Genomic DNA, 25,495 nt, shown 5'->3' on the forward strand with positions numbered 1-25,495 from the left:
AACTAAAACTATAAACAATAACACCAGGCATGGTGGTACAGTAACTTGAGAGACTAAGGGAGGAAGATCACAAGTTTCAGGTCAGCCATAGCAACATAGGCCCTAAACAACTCAGTGAGACCCTGCGAGAAACAGAAAGTTAGATGGTCCATTTTCAGAAACAGTATTTAATTTTAACTGGGATGTAAAGATCCAAGTAACCATTTTTAAGTATAGCCTTTCCCTTTGTCTGTCCCAATTTTAAAATTAGCTAATCATGTAGATTGTAACCCTGAGCTCCTCCTATCAGGGTAAGGGGAAGCACTGCATTAGGGATAAAAGCAGGTGGACTACCTCCCCAAAGCACTTGCTAGCCAAGTTTTGGTAGTACACCCTTCTCGCAGAAGTAAAATTTGCTTTGCTGACCCATTTCTGAGCATGTTTTTGATTTCTTGTGATACCTTGGTATTACTAATAACCCTGTCTGAAAAAAGTTCAGTGGTAAAGAACCCTTGAGTTCAGTCCCCAGTACCAAAAAATAACAAATAACAAATAAATAAAACTATAAGCAACAGTTATCAAGACAGATTTAGAGATCAATGGGATAGAACTGAGAGTCCAGAAATAAACCCAGGTCAACTGATTTCCAACAAGACCATTCAATGGGAAAAGCATAATCTTTTCAATAAATGTTGCTAGAACAACTCCACATGCAAAAATGGAGTTGGACCCTTATACAACACCATATATAAATATTAACCAGAAATAGATCAAAGACTTAACTATGAGAGGTAACTCTAAATCTCTTAAAAGAAATCAGAGTTAAATTATCCTATGATATCAAAACTATAAACAATAAAAGAAAAAAATGACAAATTGGACTTTATCAAAATTAAAAACTTGTGTGCTTTTAAGAATATTATCCAGAAATTGAAAAGATAGCCCAAAGAATAGGAGACAATAATTTGCAAATTATGTATCTGCTAGGGTGCTTATATCAAGAATGAAGAAAATAGTTATATATACCCATATATATTTTAAAAATATAGTTGTATAATAGCTATATTTAGAATATATAAATCTAGATGTGTTTCATATCTCTAGAATATATAAATGTATTTACAACATATGTAAAGTAGTAATAATTTAAGACCTCTTGCAACTTGATAGTAAAAACAAATAACACAATTTAAAAATGGGAAAGGGATCTGAACAGACGTTTTTCCAGAGACAAAATCAAAGGATCAATAAACCCATAAAAAGATGTCCAACATCATGAGCCACTAGGAAAATACTAATGAGAACCATAATGAGATTACACTTCATACCCACTAAAGTGGGTGTCGTAAAAAAAAAAAAAAAGATACAATGACATGTGTTGGCAAGGGCATAGATAAATCAGAGCCTTCATCCATTGCTGATGGTGCAAACACATTGGAAAACAATCTGGAAGTTCCTCAAATAAACATAGGGTTACCATATGACCCAGAAGTTCCACTCCTGGTTATACAAGAAAATGAAAACTTATGTCGACACAAAAGCTTGCATGCAACGTTTATTAAAACATTATTTTAAAAAGTCAAAAAGTAGAAACATCCCAAATGTCATTCAACTAATAAACAGATAGCTAAAATGAGCTTATCTATATAGTAGACTATTATTCAACAATAGAAAGAAGTGAAGGACTGATACACAATATAACAGATGATTCAAAAATATGCTGAGTAAAAAGAAGCCAGTCACAGAAGACCATATATTGTATGATTCTACTTATGTAAAATGTCCAGAAGAGACAAATCTATAGGAACTGAGAAGAAATAAGCAGTTGCTCAGGGCTGGAGGACCATGGCAGTGGAGGTGACACTGAGTGAGAGTCAAAGAGTTTTTGCGATAATGAAATGTTGTGAAATTGCTGGTTGCATGTATCTGTTAATATGCTAAAAACCACTGAATTTACATTTTAAATAGGTGAATTGTATGGTATGTGAATTACATCCCAATAAAAACTTATTTTGAAAGAAAACAAAACTTTGGGCTCTTTCTTAGAAATAGTGACCTACTGTTTTCTGAGCTGGAATAATTTCTGGATATCTTCCAGGGACAACTCTTCACTTTATGGGTTCTTCTGAGTAGTTCATTCCACATGGAACATGCAATTCAGTATTTTCTGGTAATTTATCCTGGTCATCTAAATGAGTATCACATAACAATTGTCATCACTACTGGTGGATCAGTACCCAGATTCAAAAGTAGTGACCAAGGAATATTAATTGCCCATTTCTGCCACTGAGACCTTACAAAAATATTTCTGTTAGAGCAAGGTAAACAGAGAAAGGCCATTGTGTTTTAGATTCAAGTTGCTATCCTAAAATATTTAAAAAACAGATTATATGTGTACCACAAAATAAGAAGCAACAAAGATAACAAAGCTCTTTACTTACTACCTACCTTTCTTCAGATGTGATTTTTGCTTAGAAGCCTTATTGCCTTGCTTATCACAGTGGATGGAACAGCAGGAGAAGAGAAAAGGGAAGGGTCAAGAGAGAAAAGAACGAGGATGATGCCTCAGCCTCTTTCCTGCCTCTATGAATTTGCCCCTTGGAATGGGGGCTCTAGCTTCAGGGGATCAGGATAATCTATCACCCTACCCCACATAGCACACAATCAACAGATGTTTATGGAAAGGACATCAGATGAGGCGGGCAGGGGAAAAAAGGGGGGAATTAGAATGTATTATGTACCTGGCAGTGTGCATCAGGCCCAGGCCAGGGACTCAAGGTTCTTATGGTCTAGCTGCATAGACAACACCTGCACAACACCTCCCACCAGGATTGTTCATATTGATTAGAGGAAAGAGTAAACAGTAAATTTTGCCTTAAAGAGGGGTAGGGACATCATTTTTAAAATTTATAGCTAAACTGTAGGTCACTTGAAGGTTTTAGTGAGAGTGAAATGCTGGATAGATGGTAAGCTTGATAAACTGTCAGGTCAAGAAAGTCCCTGGTTTTCTGTGCCCCTCAGGTATTCACACGAACCGCAGTTGGTAGATTTCTGTGTCCTTCTCTCCAGATGACTGACCTCAGTCAGATCTTCCAACTTCGTCAGTTTAGGCATTAGAGAGAGGAGAGGAGAGGAAGAAAGGAGAGTGAGGAAGGAAAGAATGAAAAAGAAAGGGAGGAAGGAAAATGAAACAAATGAAGGAGGAAGGAAAGGAAAAACAAGCATCTGTAATAAACTGCTATAACTCTTCTACTGGCAAGATTTTTGGTCATGTTCCAAGTTCTATGATTCCTCTGAGTCATAAAATAAGAATAAGGGACTTTTAGGATGTCTGAAGACTGCATCTCATGAGGATGCTGAGTACCAGAGAGGAGAGACCTTCCACAGCACAGGAAGACTAGTGATGGCCAAGCCAAACCTGAATTTGGGTTTCCTAATCCTGGACCAGACTATATTCACCACACCAAAATCTGACCCTGCTCTTCCTGAATATCTTGGGAACAATTACACCTTCAATTGCCCACACCTAGTGGGACAGAAGTGATGGCCCCAAGACAGAGGTAACATGAAACTTCCTGATGGAACCTAGCAATGTGAAAAAAATAGACTGATAAGTTCCACGATTTGAACTGAGCTTGAGTCACAGGATCCCTTCTTAGCTCTCTGCTCTAAGGTTTTGGGGCCTCTAGGAGAGACTTTGTGATGACCACCTCAGAACTAACAGCCAAATGAGCACCAGCCCTGTTTGGTTCATGGAGATTAGAGAGGACATCCCCTCTCAAAGGCAGGGGAGGTTTTGTCAGAGTCTCTCGTTGGGACACTGGGTCTCCTGGAGAAGAGCCTCCATGAATTCCATCAGGACAGCCCCTACTTCCTGCTCATAAGCAGGGGAAGTTGGGAGCCAGAGTTCATGGAGGTGCTATGCTGATGACCTCTGCCACTGGGGGACTCTCTGGGCCTCAGCTTCCTCATCTAGAACACAGGATAGGCACTGTTCTGTTCCCCAAACATGATTTGTTTGAACTCATTTGAAATGTTCACACTAGGTATGGAGTATTCTATACTGATGTCCCTCTGGGGCCAGGCAAGGAAGGAAAATGAGTGGAGGAACTGGAGGGAAGACTGTAGGATTGGTATTGGTGGCAGTTTAGTATGTGAGGAGTAGGTCTGAAAAGGGGAGCTCTTGCTCACTACAGTCATTTATTGCCAAGTGGGAATATGGGCCAATGTGGCTAGAGTTTCCAGTTCATAAAATAAGTAGGAAATCAGATTCTTAACTTTCCAATTTTGAGTATTGGCGGCCAAATGTGCTGTGCCTGCCAGTCTGGCCTGAATCTGACATGCCTACTTCCAGTTTGCAATCCTGTACTGCACATGAAAGTGCAAGGAAGTTGGGGTGGAAGCCCAGGCAAGGCAGATTGGAGACCAGGGGCTTCAGAGGCAACCAGTCCTGGGCCCAAAGCTTGATTAGATAATTTATGAAGTATGCAACCTTGAACATCATATCGAATGCCTCCAACTTTTTGAAAAAGACTGATGAGAGAGTTTATCTCATTGGATTGTTTTGAAATGAACCTGAGCCAGAAATCAGTAAATAATATTGACATACACTGGGTACTTAAAGAATCCCAACATGGAAAGGTTCTGAGACATCATCTCATCCAGTCCCACCAAGCAAGCACCTTTCCTGTGCTAAATTTCCTACATACTTTGGGGACTCCCTCTTTCCCAAGACAGTTCATTCCATGTTTAGATAGCTTTAGGTGTTAAAAAGTGTTTCCTCATGTCAAGCTGCCTTCTTGACTTCTTTTGTTCTTAGATAGTTGTTCTGCTGTCCAGGATCATAAGGATAAAGTTTAATCTCTTTTTCACTTGGAAGGAGACCATCACACTCCCATCTCCTGTTTTCACACCCAGTTCTTTACTTTTTTAGATTAAACATGTCAATCCCTTCAGTCATTCCTTGCCGATGAAAATAAACTTGTGAAATTATTTAATGCCTATAACCTATGAGGCAGGTACCCATTTTACAGATGATGTAATATAAAGAATTTAAATAATTTGCTTTGGAAATCCTATGTTCAGTGATTCTCTTGAGGTGTAAACTAAACAATAATATTGGTACCTTTATTCTGGACACTATATGTTTATTAATGCATCCCACAGTTGGATTCATTCTCTCCATGAATGCTGAGTCATCTGAAAGCCTGAAATCTTTCGCAGGTGTGCTGTCTAGGCCACAAGTTACCCCACATAGAACAAGGAGAGTTAGTGAGTTTTGCCAGCCAAATATAGGCCTTTATATCTATTCCTGTCGAATCGAGTTTTGCTAGTCACAGTTCACTGTTCTAGTCTGTTGGACATTTTTTCGGCCATGAGTTTTGGCTTCCAGATTGGGGTCATTTTCTCACTGTTCCCTCAATTTCCTCTTCAAAGTCAAGGAAGCCAGGCAAAACTAATATAATCTTAAAATCCCATGTTCCTTTCTCTCACTTAACAAACATTTAATGGTTCTATGTGCCAGACCCTGTGCTGGGTCCTGGGGCTATCATGGTAAGCAAAATAGATTGAATTCTGATCCAAGCAAAGCTGGTGAGAGATGAGTTCTGTGTGAAAGGAGACGGTCAGCAGAAGCACCCCTTCTAGTTTGGAGGAGCCTGGGGCAGCTTCCAGAAAGGCTGCTGTTTAACTTTAGGCCTGAAAAATGAGTAGGAGCCAGTTGATATAGAAGACCTGTGGGGAGGAGTGGAACCAGGTAGGGAGTTTCCCAGGAGAGCAACCACTTATACTGCTCTTTTCCCATAATGCTCTGCTATCAAATTATAAGCTCCTTGAAAGCTGAGGGTCTCCTAACAACTTTCTGGTAGTGATCCTAACCTCATTTTACAGATGAAGAAAACAAGCCTCAAAAGATTCTAGTAACAGTAATAGTAATAAACACATATAGTGAGCATTATACACCAAACAGTTCCAAATGTTTTATATATATGAACTCCTGACTATGAGAGGTGGTTAAGGGCAAAAACTTTGTCACTTTCTCTGTGGTGAGAAAAAGTGATAAAGTTTTTAGTTAATATGACCTTAGGCAAGTTACTTAACCTTCTGTGAAACAGATGAATACGGTAATGCTTCTCATTAAGGTGAGGAACAAGGTGAGGATCTCCCCTCTCTAGTGCTTTTCAACATCATATTGGTAGTCCTATGTAATATAGTAAGATAATTAAAGGAAAAAAAAGGTAGGAAGATAGGAAAGGAAAAATGTTTTTGTTTGCAGATGACATGATCATCTGTATAAAAAATCTAAAAAAAAACAATAACAAAAATTTCTGGATATAATATGTGAACATAATAAGGTTTCAGGATACAGAGTTAATATAAAAAAGTCAAATGCTGGGAGGGTGAAAAAGAGAAATTATGAGGGACTTCTAGGGACTGGGAGGTGTGCCGGGGGAGGAGAAGGAAGGGAGAGGGGCTTGAGGATAGAAGGAGGGTGGATGGACATGATCAGTGCACAATGTATGCATGTATGGAAATAACACGGTGAGTTCTGGTAATTTGTACAATCAATGTTAATAATAAAGTCAGCTGCTTTTCTATTAACCAACAATGAAGAAGAGTTTGAAATTAAAAACAATACTATTTACTTTAGCATTCACCAAATGAAATACTTAGGCACAAACATAATAAAATACATATCAAGAATCTATATGTGTGAGGAATATAGGAAACTAATAGGAGTAAAACCAAAAAGTTAAATAGATGGAGGGATGGTCCAGGTTCATACATAAGAAGACTCAATATTATCAAAGTGTCAGCTCTTCACAGTTCAATTTTTAGATTCCATGCAATCTCAGTTAAAATCTCAGAGATTATTTTGTGGCTATTGACAAACTGATTTTAAAGTTTATATGAGGAATCAAGAGACCCAGCATAGCCAACACATTATCTAAAGAGAACAAAGTTGGAGGATTAACTAAAATTTAGTTTGATTCAAGACTAACTATAAAGCTACAATAATCACTACAGTGTGGTATCAGAAAAAAAATAGACAAATAGATCAGTGAAATAGGATAGATCCACATAAATACAGTCAACTAATTTTTGACAAAGGAACAAAGGCAAATCAATGGGCAAAGATAGTGTTTTCAACAAATGATTCTAGAACAATGGGACATTCATGTGCAAACAAAACCAAAACAAACAAACAAACAAAACCCCATAGGCACAGACCTTACACTCTTCTTAAAAATTAACTCAAAATGGATCCTAGACCTAGATATAAAATGCAAAATTATACAACTCCCAGAACATAGGAGAAAAACTAGATAACCGTAAGTATGGCAATTAGTTTTTAGGTAAAACATCAAAGGCGTAATCCATGAAAGAATGAATTGATAAGAGGGACTCATTAAAATCAAAAGCTTTTGCTCCACCAAACACAATAGCAAGAGAATAAGAAGACAAGCCACAGACTGGGAGAAAATATTTGCAAAAGACAGCTGATAGTTATTCTAAATATACAAAGAACCCTTAAAACTCAACAATAAGAAAATAAACATATTTAAAAATAGGCCAAAGATCTTAACAAACATTTTACCAAAGAAGATGTATTGATGGCAAATTAGCATATGAAAAGGTGTTCATATCATGTCATCAGGGAAATGCAATGAGATACCATTACATATGTATGCAGAATGGCCAAAATCTGAACTGTTACTGCTAATGGGAAGGTAAAATGGTCCAGCCACTTTGAAGGACAGTTTGTAATTTCTTACAAAACTAGACATACTCTTATAATCCAGCAATCATGCTCCTTGGTATTTACCCCAAGGAGTTGAAAACTTACACACACAAAACCTGTGCATGGATATGTTTTTAGCAGATTTATTCATAATTGCGAAGATTTGGAAGCAACCAAGTGTCCTTCACTAGGTGAATGTTAAATAAACTGTAGTACATCTAGACAATAAAATATTATTTAGCACCAACAGATCTATCAAACCATGAAAAGACATGGAGGAAACTTAAATGCATATTACTAAACAAAACAAGCCAATCTGGAATGGATATATACTGTATGATTCCAACCATATGAATTGTGGAAAAAGCCAAATTATGGAAACAGTAAAAAAGAAGATCAGTGTTTGCCCTGGATAAGGATAAGGGTTGGGGGAAGAGATGACTAGGTGAAGCACAGAGGATTTTTAGGGCAGTGGAAACAATATGTATGATACTACAATGATGGATACATGTCATTCTGCATTTGTCTAAATTCATTGAATGTACATCACCAAGAGTGAACCCTAATGTAAACTATAAACTTTGGTGATTAACTTGTCTCAATGTAGGCTCACCAGTTATAAGAAATATACCATATTAGTGGGGGACATTGATAATGGGGAGTTGGTGCTGGTGCATGTGAGTATAGGGAATATCTCTGTACCTTCCTCTTGACTTTGCTATGAACCTGCAACTGAGCTATGAAAGAAGTAATTTTTAAAATTATTCATTTTATATATATACTTACGCGTACAGACACATCATTAAAAATATGACAGTGTAATTTCACTGGGTTGTTGTGAGGATGAAATCTGTTCACATGTGTAAAGTGTTTAGGATGGTGCTTCACAGAGAATAAAATCTACTTAAATATTAGCCATTATTCTTGTGCAACTTTTCCAAAGTCAAAGACCTGGAAAGTATCATGAAGCCCAGGTCATGTTGTTTCAACTATAGCTTATTAATTGATATTTGATGAAGGAAGGAAGGAAGGGAGGGGTGTTTACTGTTTTAGTAAACCACAGATTTTGAATAGCACAGTTAGTCACAATGACTACCAGAGTAACTCAGCAAAAGGCTCCAAGTGACAGAACAATAAATATTTTAAATAATAAGGGAAAATTGAAGTGTATCAGAACTGCAAGGACCATACAAATCGAAACAGATTACCTCTTCCTCTCTAGGCAGAACAGGCATTTAATTATCATTATCAAAGTTATAAAATGTCAGTAACTCAAAGGCTTTTCAGCTTAAGGGGATTTCTTCTGAAAAAGTCCCTTCCTCATTTTTTAAAATGATATACTTGGATATTTTTATAAATCCTCAAAACTATAATAAAGTTTTGATCCACTGTTTTTCACACTTCTTTTTTGGGGGAAATGAGAGCATATGGTGAATTTTATTTGGACTTCACTACCATTTTGAGATTTCATAATTCCATCCTAGTCATCAACTTTTCAGAGTCTTAGATTGTATCCAAGTGGCTTATTCAAATTATGTTCATTCTGATTATTTTTGAGTATTTGTGTAGTTTTACTAAATGCCTACTGATATACAATTGTGTTTTTTCTAGCAAGGCTCAGCCATGTGGCTCTACAGAACCGGCATGCCAAAATTTCCTATTATGGAGCCTAGGGAGCACTAGGAATTGCTCTCATTTGTAAGGTAATGGCCTGAACATTTGATTGGTAGTATCAAGTGCCGAGGATGACATTCCTAAGAACATACCAAGTGAACACAAGATCTGGGGTAGGGGCTAAGGAAAGAAAATGCAACAGGTCTCACTGCCAACAAACCCACCATTAGTGGCTTCCATCCTAATTACATGTGTTTCCATACTAGAATTGAGGTCCCTTGGTGTTCAATACAGAAACCTTTCTGGAAGGGAAATGTGAAATGGCAGGGCTTAAAGATATCAAGAATGTCTTCCATCAAATTTTCATGTACTGGAAAGGAAAATAGTTAAGAATTAAGTTACTCTGCTCTAAACTCTTGCCATGTGGTCCTAATCAGCTGTGATGGATAGAATGCTTCAGTATTAGAGGGAGCACATAGCCAGAATATAGTGCAGTCTCTTTCCCAAGGAAAAACCTGCGGTACCAAACAACATTCAGTGCACATGTTAAACCTCAGACATATTTGTATTCTCCTCTTTCACAATTTCATCAAAATGGGGGACAAAGAAAATCCAGCAAAACCTGACCTTATAAAATTCCTAGAGATTTCTAGTAGAAAATCATTTGAAGTAGAATTCTGTAAGTGCAAATCAGCCTGCTAACGTGTTGGGAAAGCCACCTGGGTTTCAGAAGTGTGGTCCAGAGGCTGAGAGTCCAGACTTTGTTCACTCCAATGTACTCATCTGTCTCTTGAGCAAATGCACAGGAGAAAAACAGGATCCGTTACCCAGCCTGTCTATATTCCCTGCTTCTTGGAGATACAGGGGCTCAAGTGACTACTATGGTAGAAACCATAGATAATCCCTGGGACTTGAAAACTAACTCATACAGGAAGACCTGTACTAGAAGAAAAACAAGTATCAAGAAATAAGTGGAAGAAGCCAAGTTTAGGGAGAGTTGCAAGGAATAAGGAAAGGATAGATTGTTGTGGGGAAGGGGAGATGTTGAAAACTAAAATCTAAAACCAGAAGACTCTAGACATTAGCCAAGCAATAACAGGTAATTGTCATAGATTTCCAAAAAAATCCAGATCTAAAGAATTCAGCCAACTAGTATGGCCAAGTGTTCTTTTTATTTATTTTTTAAAGTTGGTATCTTGATTGTTTTCTTCCTACAGAACATAAACTGTTTTAGTCTATTTTCTCTTGGAGGAAGATTTTGATGAATAGAAACTTAAAGTTTCTCTCACAAAAATAACAATGATCCCACTGAAATTCCTTAGAGGCTTTGACACCCTGTTCAGCCATGCCATGCCCTCGTTGCCCATCATGACTTCTGCATTGCAAGCATCACTACCCGCTTAGGATGAAAAGCTTACATCAGAGGACCTTAGAAGAGTCATTTGATCATTACAGGGGGAAGTGGACACAGAGAGGCTCTGTGAGTCAGTCTACAATTGCTAGTTTTGCCACTGATGTCCCTGCTTGTTACGTTGGCCATTTTTTGGGGGGGGTCCCACTTGCCATACCCACACAGCAAATTGGGTGACACACACCAGCTATGCAACCTTCCCATCATCAGACAGTACTTACTGAGCACCTCCTATGTGTACCCAATTGTGGAAAATCTGGGAAGAAATTTAAAGGAAGGCAATGTTGTGACAGAGTGTCCATGCTCCATACAATACTAAGAGGGCTCCTTGTTAAGGTCTAGGAGGAGTCTTCTTCATTCTTCACAGAGACCCATGTTTGAAGAGTAGTTATTCTCTTAAAAACATAAAACCTGTGTTTTTAAAAAATATTCTTAAAAATATGAGTTATAGTTGTAGAAAGTAACTGAGGAATTTCAAAATTACAGGATTTTACATCTTTGTTTTTTTGTGTCGCCCGCCATAGGGCTTTGCACGTAACAGATACGTTACCAAATTCTATAGACAGACTGTTTCTGCCAATAGACCCTGGGTCAAAGGCTCTTGTGGTAAAATCCACTTTAGGAATGGAGTGAGTGTTTTATACAGTAGCACACAATGGCTCACATCAACTAAAGGACAGAGACTATTCTTTACTTTTAGTGTGGATATTTATTCTAATATCTACTACTAAGTTTTTTCTAGACTTCTGTTTCAGTAGTCCTGTGCCCCCCACCCCCGCCAAAAAAAAAAAAAGTGTTTTCAATTGGCACTGCTTTCCTATATATAAAGCACAAATAAGGCCTACCCTTCTCACTTTAAAACTTATTATAATGAGAAATATGTTTTTACATCAGGTCCGTTAAGCACATACACACATGCATGGACACATATACCTGTGAACTTTACATTTGTGTGTGTGTGTGTGTGTGTGTGTGAGAGAGAGAGAGAGAGAGAGAGAGAGAGAGAGAGAGAGAATGAGAGAACATATATGGATATAGTGGAAACGATTAGTTTTACTAAACAAAACTTATCCTTACTATCTGCAGTATACATGGATATTTTCCACTTTAGTCTCTGTTTTTAATGCTGGTTGCAACTCACTAATTTGATTGCACAGCCCACTGATGGGCCAATTTAAGATGTAAAAATTAGCAGACACATTGGGTCAATAACTGAATTTTATGCACATTTTAACTTTTTTGGGGAGGGGGCAGGTACTGGCAATTGAACTTGGGGGCACTCAACCACTGAGCCACATTGTTCCCCAGCCCTATTTTGTATTTTATTTATAGACAGGATCTCTTTGAGTTGTTTAGCACCTTGCTTTTGCTGAGGCTGGCTTTGAAGTCACAGTCCTTCTGCCTCAGCCTCCCGAGCTGCTGGGATTACAGGCATGCGTGACTGTGCCTGGCTTGGGATACACATTTTAAAAAGTCCTGCTCAACTTTGTAGATAGAGTTGTGTCTTTTTCCCATGTTGTGTGAGCTAGAATATAGCAGTGAGACAGTGCAGGGAGCAGATGCCAAAACAAGGCTTTTTCCCATCAGGCCACCATACAAAGTTCTTCAGAATCAGGATTTGCCTCTCTAAGGTCTGTCACTGGGAAACATACTGAAATCCAGCCAAACCCCTATCATTACTCAAAACAGAAAGAAAAAAAATTGAGATTTTAAAAAATGTAATAACTATATGTTTTCAAAGATGATAATAATTGGGTCATAGTTTGAGGTCAAGAGCTGAAAGTCCAATGTAGGGGAAATAGCCTAAACTTAGGGATCTGACCTGGATCCCCATCCTGACAAATGACAACTTTATGAACTCTGTCTCTCCTGTGCAAGTGTCTGAGAATGTTTCTCTTCTATAACATGCAGGCAATGCCAACTCAGCTTCTCTCAGAAATAATTATGTAAAAGCTCTTAAGAAAAATTTTAAGAAAATTTGCTATACAAATGAGTGCACTGAATGCTTCTCAGAACATCTGTACTGTTAAGATTTTTACTTGCTCAGGGTCCCCTAGCCAGATAGATCTTTTTCACAACTAAATACATTTATATAAAGGCATAATTATTTCTCTTTCTAAAAATATCTGTTGTTAGAAATTATACTACTATTCAGTTATTGACCCAATGTGTCTGCTAATTTTTTATGTCTTAAGTTGGGCTATTATGCAGAGCTCATCAGTTTTATGCATATGAGAAAATAATTGGAAGGAAAAAACTCATGAACATACTCTAGCCCATTTACTTTAATGAACTCAGAGAGAAACATAGTCAAGAAGACATACAGAGGAAAAGCAGTGTGTTTCTTTCACAGCAAAGAACTAGAGATGGCCACCTAACCTATAGCTTCACCCCATTTTTTTTCACTTTCCAATTATAATTTTCCAAGAGAAAATATTATATTTAAGTAGCCCCCCAAAAGGCTCAAGGCTGGAGAAGGGAGGGATATAGGCTAACTTCACAGTATGGGGAGCTCAACATGCAAAGTTTAAGGTCTTGCTCACTGAATTAGACACACTCACAGTACTAAATCATTTAGAGATGCCATTTTAAAACATTTCTGGTCATTTTTCTTACTTGCCAGTCACAACTCATATATTATAATAATAATTTTAAGAAAACTTTTTTCAAAAAGGTTGTCCCAGAGACAATATCTTATGTATAAATTCACCATTTCTCCAGAAATCCTCTGTAATATGCAACAAATCAGTGGTGGTGGTGGTGGTTTTTTCCCTTTTCTTTTTAACTCAGAATTTTGTAGCTGTAATTACTGGGGGAGGGGGTTCAATTTTTCAGCTATGCTCATTTCAGTGCCTAGACCACTCCAAGGGTGTATCAGGGAGGATGCCAGTGTGATGATGTCTTCACATCAGCGTCATTTAGTAGGGTAAAGCTCCATCTGGCCATACAACCCCTACCAGAATTTGAGTGTCACTTGACTCTTCACTGTCCTTCACTCACCTGGCATGGATCCCACAAGCCTATCAACTCTCTCCCTCCCCAAAAGTCATGAAGTGAATAGGGGCCAACATCTGTCCTGCTGGTCCCCTTGCTTTGGTCTTGCCCCTTTCCATCTCTTGTGGCCACTGAGACTCGGAAGGGAAATTGGAGCACCTGATCTTGTAGTCAATACTTTTTCACTGTTCCCCACAGAGCCTTGGTTTTTACAAGTAAAGAACCAAGAGCCCTGAGTAGATCCTGGTGAGGGATAAATGGCATGATATAAAAAAAACCGTTTGTTTAAGTGAAGAGGAATGGAACAAATGTAAGAAGCTATATTAGTGTAAGAAGTTCATTAATTTTAATTTAACCAGACAATTTAGTAATAAATTCAAGTAGTTAAATATATAATCACTTGAGTAATTAAATTGATATATCAGAGGATTGGTGGATTTATATAAAATAATAGTGATAAAGTGAGAGTATTAGTTTCTCTTTAATATACAGAAAAACATATCTGTATGAGACTCAGATGGGAACTGTGCCTATTACATAACAGGCAATCAACGTCTAAAATATTAGTTTGTTCATAATTCATACATTGGATTTGGTGATATGTAAACAAAGCTGTATACTGCAGATTCTTTTTCTCATCTATAGAACCAGGTGCAGTAGAGCACGCCTGTATTCCCAGTGGCTCAGGAGGCGGAGACAGGAGGATTGTGAGTTCAAAGCCAGCCTCAGCAATGGTGAGGTGCTGAGCAACTCAGTCAGACCCTGTCTCTAAATAAAATACAAAATTGGGCTGGGGATGTGGCTTAGTGGTCGAGTGCCCCTGAGTTCAATCCCTAATACCCCCAAAACAAAAACAAAAACCAAAAAATACTATAGACTACAGGTTTGCTCTTTCAGAAGATATCAAAAGATGGTTTCCCCTCTTTTTAAAAACTAAAATGAAATGTCAACACATCTGCAGATGCTTTTCAGGGATAAGAAATCCTTCAAACAGAACAACATGTTCTGAAGTAAATATTCAACAATAAATACATGATAGTCAGTTTGTATTTAGTGAGTAATCACAGCTGTGTATCTAGTGAGTAATCAAAAAATGGTTGGAGTTTTGTGCCCCTGAACTAAAATAAACCTGTAATGGAAGTGTTCAATAAAAATGAAAGCAGAAGACCAAATTTCCTCCAAAAGGGAATTAATAAAGTAATAAATACAGAAATACAGAAAATGTTGGGCTATTTGGAAACATTATAATTGTTTAAAGAATTATATCACAGCTACTTTGGACTTTTATAAGGTATGATTATGAGACTAATAACATTCTGCCAGGAAAAAGATAACAAAATAGGTGTCACTTCTCATAGGAGGACAGCTATAGGCATATAGCATGTTCCCTAAATATTTGTTGATTAATTAGTAAGCAAGTAAGATTCAGGATGCTCCTCTGTGACTACCATTATTAGCCAAACATCTTTTAGTATTAGTGCTATTTAAAAATGATCAATCTCATGATACCTCCTAACAATTTTCCAGTGATCTCATAATATTCTTACTATGGACTGTATTTGTATGTGTTTCACAAGAAATGCCTAAGAAACACTCTGCATTTCACAATTCTTTCTTCTCCTAGAAGAGTCTTTGAAATAGACAATTTCCTAATGTCTAACAAATTGTGCAGAGTTTTGAGATATTGGAACTTGTAACCTGATGCTCACAGCAGAGGCTATGAGTCCATGAAATAATGGCCACTACTCTCCAATCTCATGGCACTCTTTGTATTCGACCTGGAATTTAGCCTCAATATCAGTTTTAACATAGTATTCCACAAGCACCCATTAACCAGTTCATTCATTCATTTTACAAATACTGAGTTTTTGCCATTTGTCAGGCACTGTCCTGGGGAGGCACATTACAGATAAGAAGAGTCATCAGACAGACACAGATGTGCCTTCATGAGGCTTAGATTAACAATTGATTTAACACTCAAAGTCATGATTATCTGCCAGATCTGCTCCGTTGGGTAGTGTAAATAATTCTAAGTAGCTACATATCTGTTCTGTCATAGAAGGGGATTGGAGTAAATCATGTACTCCCTGTTTCTGTAGGAGTTAAAGGGAGAATAACTGAATGTTGTTTTTACAAGACACATTAAGGTCTTCCTTTATTTATTTGTGTGTCTGAATTGCAAGTCAGACTCTGATAAACCCACAGGAGAAAAGTTTATGCAAATTTTAGTATTAAAGTCCCACTCCTCCAGAGAGATAGGAGTCTCTAGGAAGCACTGCTTTCTTTTCTATTCAAGCACTGGAAAAAAATATAATAATACACTCTGGAACCAGAAAAAGAAAACAGATGGCCAAGTATAATTCCCCACACCACCACCACCACTATCAGGCATTGTGTCTTCTTTCCCTCTGAGCTGCAAAATTGCCTCTCTCAAAGTCTCTATTCTTCATTCTGTACCATCTCCAACTCTGCCCCATTTTCTGCCCTTTTCCCTCCCACAGGCTTGTGCTGACTTTCTATACCCAGGTCCCTGTCTGCAGCCTACTCTATGTGTAAGTAGGCTGATGCATCCCTACAGTGGCAAACCGCTAGGATGTGTAGTCCCTACAGTTAGCTACCCAGGAAAAGTACAGGTCAGAACAGTTTGAAGAATAGGGATATAACACTGGCTCAGTCAACATCAGGCTGATAGTAGCTAAAGACATAACTGTCAGTATCATGAAACTGTTCAGTCTCCTAAGACTAATCCTAAATCTGGAGAGTTAGAGATTATGCATGAGTAAAACATTGTCTAGTTACCTTATTTCAAAAATTAAAAAAGAATCGCACCAAGATGTTAAATCTACTATATTGCCTACTAAGCAAATATCCTGTTCTTTAGTTCATGAGAAGGAAGACCCACCATATGTACTTTTCTAACTTTAATTTTGTGCCTGAGGTGTCTACCAATTTTGCTTTATGGTCTCTAGATCCCCCTCAGTGATTTTGGAAATTGACTGGATTAAACAAAGAGAAACACAACAGGACACTTTTATATTCTTTCTCAGGGATCCAATTCTGTTTTCAATGTATACTTCCTTAAAAATTTTTCATTTCTTCCCTTTGAATATTATTACTTCATTTGCTCATTCTCTAAGGACAGAAAAAACAGTATCATAGAAATTATAACCAAAAATGATTCATTTCAGGCTGGGGATATAGCTCAGTGGTAGAGCACTTGCCTATCATGTGTGAGGCCCTGGATTGAACCCCAGATCCACCAAAAGAAAGAAAAAGAAAGAGAGATAGATTCAGTTTTATCTTTTGTCCTTTTCACTCTTCAATGGTGTATGCCAGTTCTTATATAATATTTGCTCAGTGAACATGAAATAATAAACCATTGTCAACCGGAACCAATTTTGTAATGTTCAAGAGAAATTAATAATACTACATTTATTAATTTAGAAGAAAAACAACTGCGTGTGTGTCTGTGTGTGTTGTGCTGGGATCAAACCCAGGGCCTCAAACATGCTAAGCATGTGCTCTACTATTGAGCTACTTTCCCTAGCCTAGAAAAAAAAATTTTACGATTCTAACATATAAGACAATATAGTGTGTTAAAGTACCAAAATCATGTATCCTATTTGAGGCTTCTCAATAATTAAGAAATAGAACTAAGATCCTACCATTTATTATCCATTCAGACACTTCTACATGTTATGGGTATAATGGTGAGCCAAATAGACAAGAGTCTCTTATCTTATGGAGTGTACAATTCACTGACTAGGCCTTAAAAATTCTTGTTCAAATGCATTATGCAAAACTGAATTCTCTTAAGTTCTACAACTAGGGTGTAATCTCTTTCCTGGTCCATTTGTTTGATACTCTCTAGGAAAGCCACCTTTCCAATGGACCAGGGTAGATTTAAAGCCCTCTGCCAAGCAATAGCAAACAGAACATAGGAATGGAAGTCTTACCACTAATAAATATATAGATTGTAGATTCTGCTTTCTTCTTCTTTGAACTAGATATAGGTAGATATTTGCAGCTGTAGAAGCCAGTGTGGTTTGCTTGAGCCATGTTCAAGGTCAGAGTACTGCAGAATTGTTGGCCATTCTTTCCACAGGCAGATTTAGTTACGCTCAGTCTTTTGCTTTCCTTACTCACGATTTTAGGCAAAGACCATGAATGAGGTGAGTCCCCCCTGCAATTGTAAATAAGAAAATAAAACACAGTCAAGACTGGGCCAAGGCTCAGCAACAGTTCCTAAACATTCATTTTATTGGCAAGCACTATTCTGTCTTCTCTTAAGTGTAGTCATCTTCGTCTTTATAAAAAGAAGCATGTTTAAAAAAACCTTTTGAACAATACTGAGAACAAAGCTGCAAAAATGAGCATCATTGCCCCATTTCCCTAGTGAATAATTCTTTCCCCTCCATGTGAAGCTGGAGACGTGGTGGTTTGAACTTTGCAGATCACAGGAGACCACTAAAATCTACCTCTCTATTCTACCAGGGAAATAATAATTGGGCCCTGGGAAGGACAAGTAGATTATTCCCAAACCAGCACAGTCACTTACCTGCATTTGAGATACAGTGTCTGGCCTGCTTGCATGACGTGCTGGGTGCCTTTTAAACTCAGCTCAGGACCTTTTAATTTTGAACCCGAACTAGACCCTGGAAAACAAAAATTTTACTTGTATTATTTACAAATTGCCTTCTCATCTTGTTTTTTAAAGTTATTGTTTCATAAAGTAAGTTTTTCTCTTTACTTACACCTGCACAAAGATACACTGAATTTAAGTTTCTCTTAATTCACAAATTCTTTCTAGTCCAAGTATGACTCATAAATATTATATATACTTTTATAATAAATAACTTAAGTATTATATCATCCAAAAGCCCATATATCTAGAATGTTAATAGATTCATGTTTCAAAATGAAATCATATTAAAAATATATAATATTTTATTTAAAACTCTCAAGATTAAATGTCAGTGTCATCCAAAGTATATTTAAAATACTAAATTTCTACCAGTGTGGGTTATCCAGTTAGTTAGACTAGGCTTCTGTATTTTTTTTTTTCTGCATAATAAGGAGATAGCATACTATATACCTCATAAACTGATGCAATTATTATATGTAAATTTTAAAAATTTAAAAACTATTTAAGGAGATGGAAATGCTAACTACTCTGGTTGGATTATTATATATTATATATAGGTATCAAACTATCACATTACCCTATAAATATGTATAATAAGAACCAATAATTTTTTAAAAGGTATAGGAATTTTCCTGAATTTTAGCAATAGATAAGTAATTAGTTGAGCAATGTTTTTTGGGGCCAGACATTTTTCTTTCCAAAGTAGTTTCCTCATTTGTAAGACTAATTTTAGGATCTAAGTCAGTTTTAGAAACTATTTGGTTTTTCTTACGCAATCTACAAGTTACTTCTGTAATGGTACAGTAAAAAGGAAATTGTTCACTTACGTGACATTTGACAGGCACATCTCGGGGGACTGTTGTGAAGCAATGAAATAAAGTGTATGAAAGTACTTTAAGATTTGTACATCTTTATACAGTGCAATAATGACATCTGTTCTAGCAACTAGCTGTGTGACCCTGGACAAGTCCTCTCTCTCTTTAGATCCAGTTTTTGTATCTATAAACCAAGAGATGGAACTAGGTGCTTTCGGATCTGTGACCTTCCATTTGGACTCTCCTGGTGTCATGATTCTTTAAGCCAAAGGTCCTACAGAGGTTGAGTTTCTCTTGAAACTCCCGTCGTCCATCCAGAATACAGTCAGCAACAATCTCTCTTGCCTCCTCCTTCCCCTCATCCCTCCTGCCCCTCTCTGCTTTCCCTTCTTCTCCATCCTCTGCTTCCTCCTCCCGAGGCAACTGCAAAACCTGGTTAAGGCAGGAAACCAGGGACCCAGAATTAGTGACATTTAGGCAAGTACAAGGGTTAGAGGAAGGGAGGAAACACAGACTTGGAAGTTTAACTATTTAGGACAAATCTTGGGAAATTTTTTTACTTTAAAAATGGGTTTTATAGGGCTGGGATTGTGGCTCAGAGGAAGAGCGTTTGCCTCGCATTGTTGAGGCACTGGGTTTGATCCTCAGCACCACATAAAAATAAAATAAGGATATTGTGTCCACCTATAACTAAAAAAATAAATATTAAAAAAATGGGTTTTATACAGTGGAACTTAAGGTAGCAGCTTGAGATGAATGGTCCTCTAAATTTTTCATGTTGGGTTACAGATCTGTGAGATGAGATTCAGGTGTCAAATTCCCACACCACACCCAGCTGTGCTTTCTGTTGTATGTTTTGGGTTCTGTCTCAAAAAAAACTGGACTTAGTTAAAAGATCTGCATTTGAAGTTTTGTTTTCGACTTACTAAGTGCAAGACCTTTTGCATTACTTAATTTGGTGTTTCTTTCTTTCTTTCTTTTTTTTTTCCTTTTTTGGTACCAGGGATTGAACTCAGGGGCACTTAACCACAGAGCCACACCACCAGCCCTATTTTGTATTTTATTTAGAGACAAGGTTTTACTGAATTACTAGGCTGGCTGCTTTGAATTTATGATCCTCCTGACTCAGCCTCCTAATCTGCAGGGATTACAGCTGTGTATCCATATGAATAAAATGGAAAAACCCATGATCTACTTCTCAGGGAGGGGTATGAATTCAATGCTATGGCCTTGATGGGCTGGCTTACTACATTCTATGTTACAGATATCCACTGATCCTTAAATCTGTTGGAATTGCTCCCTTCACGCCCCCTTCTGTTAGAGGCAATTTTGCTGGGTGTTTAACTGCAAAGAAAGATGCTAACTGAACATTATATGCTTTTCTGATGTTACTAATAAGGTAATATTTAAAAGTAACTTTTAGCCAGACACACCGTCTCACACCTGTAATCCCAGCAACTTGGGAGGCTGAGGTGGGAGGATCACAAATTCGAGGCCAGCCTCAGCAACTGAGTTAGATCCTGTCTCAAAAAAATAAAAGATCTGGGAATGTAACTCAGTGGTTGAGTACCCTTGGTTTCCATGCCCAATACTGCAAAAGAGAAAAGAAAGAAAATAAAGTAACTTTTATAGCTAAGGTCCTGATATCAAATTACTGATAGTATTAATGATTCCATAGTAACATATTTAAATTGAAATCAGATTCACATACATCGATTGGTTGATTAAATAACCCCATAAAACGATTCAGTCCATTCACATACCAAGGGACACATTTTGTACTTTACTCATCTTTATGAGTCTAGGCAAAGTAGTTGAAAATCAGTGATTCTTGTCAACAGGAGACTTTTCTAAAGCCACATCCAGCAATTAAGAACACCTTCCCTGAAAAATTTCTAGGCCAGAATAGTTTCTGCCTTTCCCTATGGCATGGAATTCTGGGGACTTAATTGAACTTCCTACTCTGGAAAAGATCCAACAAAGCTTCCTGAGGAAAATTCTGGCATTACTTATATAGTTACCTTTGTGGTCTAGGTGGAGTGATTAGTTTTCCCATCCAGAGAGGCCATGGCGGGAGAAGCCTCCATTTTCATGCTATGAGTACCTGATACGTTGGTTTCTAAATCCTATGACTTTTTCTTTATCAGCAATTTAGAACACCAGTACTTCTCTCGTCAGAGAGAACCTGTAACTTCAAACAGCCATGCCAAACCAACCCTGTGAAGTGTTGTATTTAGAAGACCCTTCGAAGAACATGCCCTCTGCAAGCTCCTTTTTGTACTCCTTGTGCCATCTTTCTACTCAGAGACACCCAGACCGAGGGGTTAGAAGATACTAGGCAGCAAAAAGAGGGTTATTAGAAAGTTTACCTGGGGAAATGCCAAGAAAGTGATTTCTCTATTACATTTGTCTCCACTAATATAAATTAATTTTTCACTTGGAATGAGGAAGCTAGATAAATGTTAATTAAAACAAAGGAAAGGTATAAGGAAACTATACTTTCAAGTAACTGGACACTTCTAGTAAATCTCCTTTCTTCAGTTAATAGGAAACTAAGGTCTCATAAAAATTAATGGAAATACCAAGACTATAGCTTAACGGGAAAACCAGTAGGGGAAAAGGAAAGTGAAATTCCTTGAATGCTTTGAAATCACATTATTAAGCCTTAAAACATTTCTTTGAGTCAGTTTAATATCCATATGCCCACTGAGTAATGAAGATTCAGCTAACTTTTTTTTTTTTTTTTTTTGGTACTGAGGATTGAACATAGGGGCACTCGACCACTGAGCCACATCCCCAGCTCTATTTTGTATTTTACTTAGAGACAGGGTCTCACTGAGTTGCTTAGCACCTTGTTATTGCTGAGACTGGCCTTGAACTCGCGATCCTCCTGACTCAGCCTCCCAAGCTTCTGGTATTACAGGTGTGTGCTACGAGCCCAGCCATTCAGCAAACATTTTTAAGCATCTACTTCATGTCACTTTTTATATATCATGAGTGATATATGTAAAGATATAAATATGCACATATTCATAAACATATACATCTTTATACCATGGGCAACTTGGCTTACTCTTCTTCTCAATAGCCCAGAGTAACACTTAGATAGTAAATTCATTTAGATAGCCCATTTAGATAATAAATCTACAGGGTATTTCAATTTTGAGGGTGGAGTGCTGTAATTTAACAATGATTCCCCAACTGTAAAGGTTGGGTGTGTATCAAACTTTCCACTGTTTGCCATGGGAGCCTAAAAATCAGATTTAGAATCATTTCCTCAGTGAATGATTCCATCCCTTTTTGGTAAAATCAACTACAATATGATCATGAGGGGCATATGGATTATTTATATAAATTTTCTTGATATGAAAATTATTATTTAAATAAAATGAAAACACTCCATGCAGACAATGAAAATGGACTTTATGAATGTTTATTAGAAAAATCCATAGTTCAAGCAGTATGAGCAAGTAGCATTAAGAAACCACTGTGTGACTTGTACATTGCTGGTGGGACTGCAGATTGGTGCAGCCAATTTGGAAAGCAGTATGGAGATTTCTTGGAAAGCTGGGAATGGAGCCACCATTTGACCCAGCTATTCCCCTTCTTGGTCTATTCCCTAAAGACCTAAAAAGAGCATGCTACAGGGACACTGCTACATCGATGTTCATAGCAGCACAGTTCACAATAGCAAGACTGTGGAACCAACCTAGATGCCCTTCAATAGACGAATGGATAAAAAAAATGTGGCATTTATACACAATGGAGTATTACTCTGCATTAAAAAATGACAAAATCATAGAATTTACAGGGAAATGGATGGCATTAGAGCAGATTATGCTAAGTGAAGCTAGCCAATCCCTAAAAAACAAATGCCAAATGTCTTCTTTGATATAAGGAAAGTAACTAAGAACAGAGTAGGGACGAAGAACAGGAGAAGAAGATTAACATTTAACAGGGATGAGAGGTGGGAGGGAAAGGGAGAGAGAAGGTAAATTGCACGGTAATGGAAGGAGACCCTCAGGGTTATACAGTGGAGGGGGTAGAGAGAGAGGAGGGGAGGGGAGGGGAGAGGTGGGGAGGGGGGAGGGTGGATGATGGGAAAGGCAGCGGAGCACAACAGACACTAGTATGGCAATTTGTAAATCAGTGGATGTGTAACTGATGTGAATCTGCAATCTGTGTATGGGGTGAAGGTGGGAGTTCATAACCCACTAGAATCAAAGTGTGGAATATGATATGTCAAGAAATTTGTAATGTTTTGAACAACCCACAATAAAAAATTAAAAAAAAAAAAAAAAAAAAAAAGAAACCACTGTGTGAATGTGTCCTTATTTGAACACTGACACTTTATATTGATCTTATCTGAATATTCTTTTGTTGTAGGAACAATAGAACTTTATGATTCCAATAACAATCCCATTTATCTTTCCCCACATGCCACATATCAGGTAGAAAGCTACCCTCCATTCCCCATCTTCCTTTCATTAGGCAAAATGGAACGTTGACTTCCGTGGGAAGGGTACATTTCCAAGCAAAATATGGCTTTATTTTGTAACCAAATCCAAAGCCCAAATGATTTTCTTTCTTCAAAATTCTTTTTTTTTTCAGTATCTTTATTTTTCATTTATGTGGTGCTGAGGATCAAACCCGGTGCCTTGTGCATGCTAGGCAAGCACTCTACCACGGAGCCACAACTCCAGCCCTCTTCAAAATTCTTAAAAGCTACCATGATAGATTTTAAAGGAACATACGCCCAGCAGAGGTCATTATGAGCCAGACAACTTTGCTGTCACTTTTAAGACTCAAGGAAGATTCTTATAAGACTAAAAGTATCTTTAGAGAACTACTATTTTTATTGCTCTAAATAAAAAGTGTTCTTGCTAACTGTATGCAACCTCAAGAAAAGTCCCATAGCTCCTCTTCCAACTAGACACTGGCCCAAGCTCTTAATATATTGAAATCAAAGGGTTAGTCTGTATTAAAAAAGTGCTTTATTAGTCAAAGACAATAACCATGTTTTGATCAAAGATGAAACACATATCCAAAATGGTCCTATAAGCCTGTTGACATCACAGCATCTTAGTTTGTCTAAGTACACTCTATTATGTTCACAAAACAAAGAATTTGCCTAGAATGCATTTCTCAGAGAGTAACCAGGTCAATAAGCAATGCATAGCTATATAGATCATGAAACATCTGTTTTTCTATTTTTAATTTAGAGTCATTAATCTCCCCAGCTCTGTGGCAGAGTAGGTCTATTGAGGCCATGGGCAAGCCTCTCTAAGCCTCAGATCCAACTGTCAAGGAGGAGGTTAGACTTTGATTTGTATAATCCCTTCCAGCCTAAAAATTCTGATTCTGAGACCATAAGTCATTGATAACAATGTACACATTAGAAATCACATTTTAAAAATACTTATGGTTAATAAAAGACAAGTAACTCAATTGAAAAAATTGACAAAGGATCTGAATAGACATTTTCCCAAAGAAGATATATAAATGACCAATAAGCACATGAAATGATGAAGAATATCATTTTTAGGCAAATGAAAATAAAAAGCACAATGACATAGCACATCATGCCTCTTAGAATAGCTTGAATACAAAATACAGATAATAATAAGTGTTGGTGAGGATGTAAAGAAATTAGATCCCTCATACATTCCTAGTAGGATTTTAAAACAGTGTAGCCATATTGGAAAATGGTTTAGCAGTCCCTCAAATGGTTAAACATAGTTAATCATAGGTTAAACACAGTATTCAACAATTACCCAAGATAACTGAGAACATATGTCCACATAAAAATGTATACAGAGATGCTAACAGCACTATTATATGTAAAAGTCACAAAATGGAAATGACACAAATGTCTATCAACTGGTGAATGGAAAAATATGGTATATCCTATGATGGAATGTGGCTTGATAATAAAAAGGAATTAAGTACTGATATTTGCTTCAACATAGATGAAACTTGAAAGACTGTGCTGGAGCACATAGCAAAAGGGCCATGTGAGGTCATAGTGAGGTCACACAGAGAGGTCTCTTGGGAGAAACCAAATCTGCTAGCACCTTGATCTCAAATTCTAGCTTCCAGAAGTATGAGAAAGTGAATTTAAAAACAAGAACATTATGCCAAGTGAAAGAAGCCAGTCATAAAAAGCCACATATGATTCCATTATATAAGTATCCAGAACAGGCAAATCCATAGAGATAGAAAAACAGATCAGTGGTTGCCAGGGACTAGAAGAGGGTGAACGAAGAATGACTGGTAATGGCATGGAGTTTCTCTTT

General features: G+C 37.4%; 1 protein-coding gene across 1 annotated transcript in view; it reads right to left on the reverse strand.

Moving 5' to 3' along the window:
* The window catches only part of Flt1 (fms related receptor tyrosine kinase 1), a 175,427-nt gene that overhangs the window by 129,261 nt on the left and 20,671 nt on the right, over nucleotides 1–25,495 (reverse strand). The window contains exons 2-3 of the mRNA XM_046454099.1: nucleotides 18,298–18,394; nucleotides 17,696–17,922 (exon numbers count right to left, since the gene is read on the reverse strand). Of these exons, the coding sequence (XP_046310055.1) occupies nucleotides 17,696–17,922; nucleotides 18,298–18,394 (324 nt within the window). The remainder of the gene's footprint in view (nucleotides 1–17,695; nucleotides 17,923–18,297; nucleotides 18,395–25,495) is intronic.

Source organism: Marmota monax, unplaced genomic scaffold (genome assembly GCF_021218885.2).
Source record: "Marmota monax isolate L192 unplaced genomic scaffold, Marmota_monax_Labrador192_F-V1.1 WCK01_AAM20220418_F8-fsc00011, whole genome shotgun sequence".
NCBI lineage: Eukaryota > Metazoa > Chordata > Mammalia > Rodentia > Sciuridae > Marmota > Marmota monax.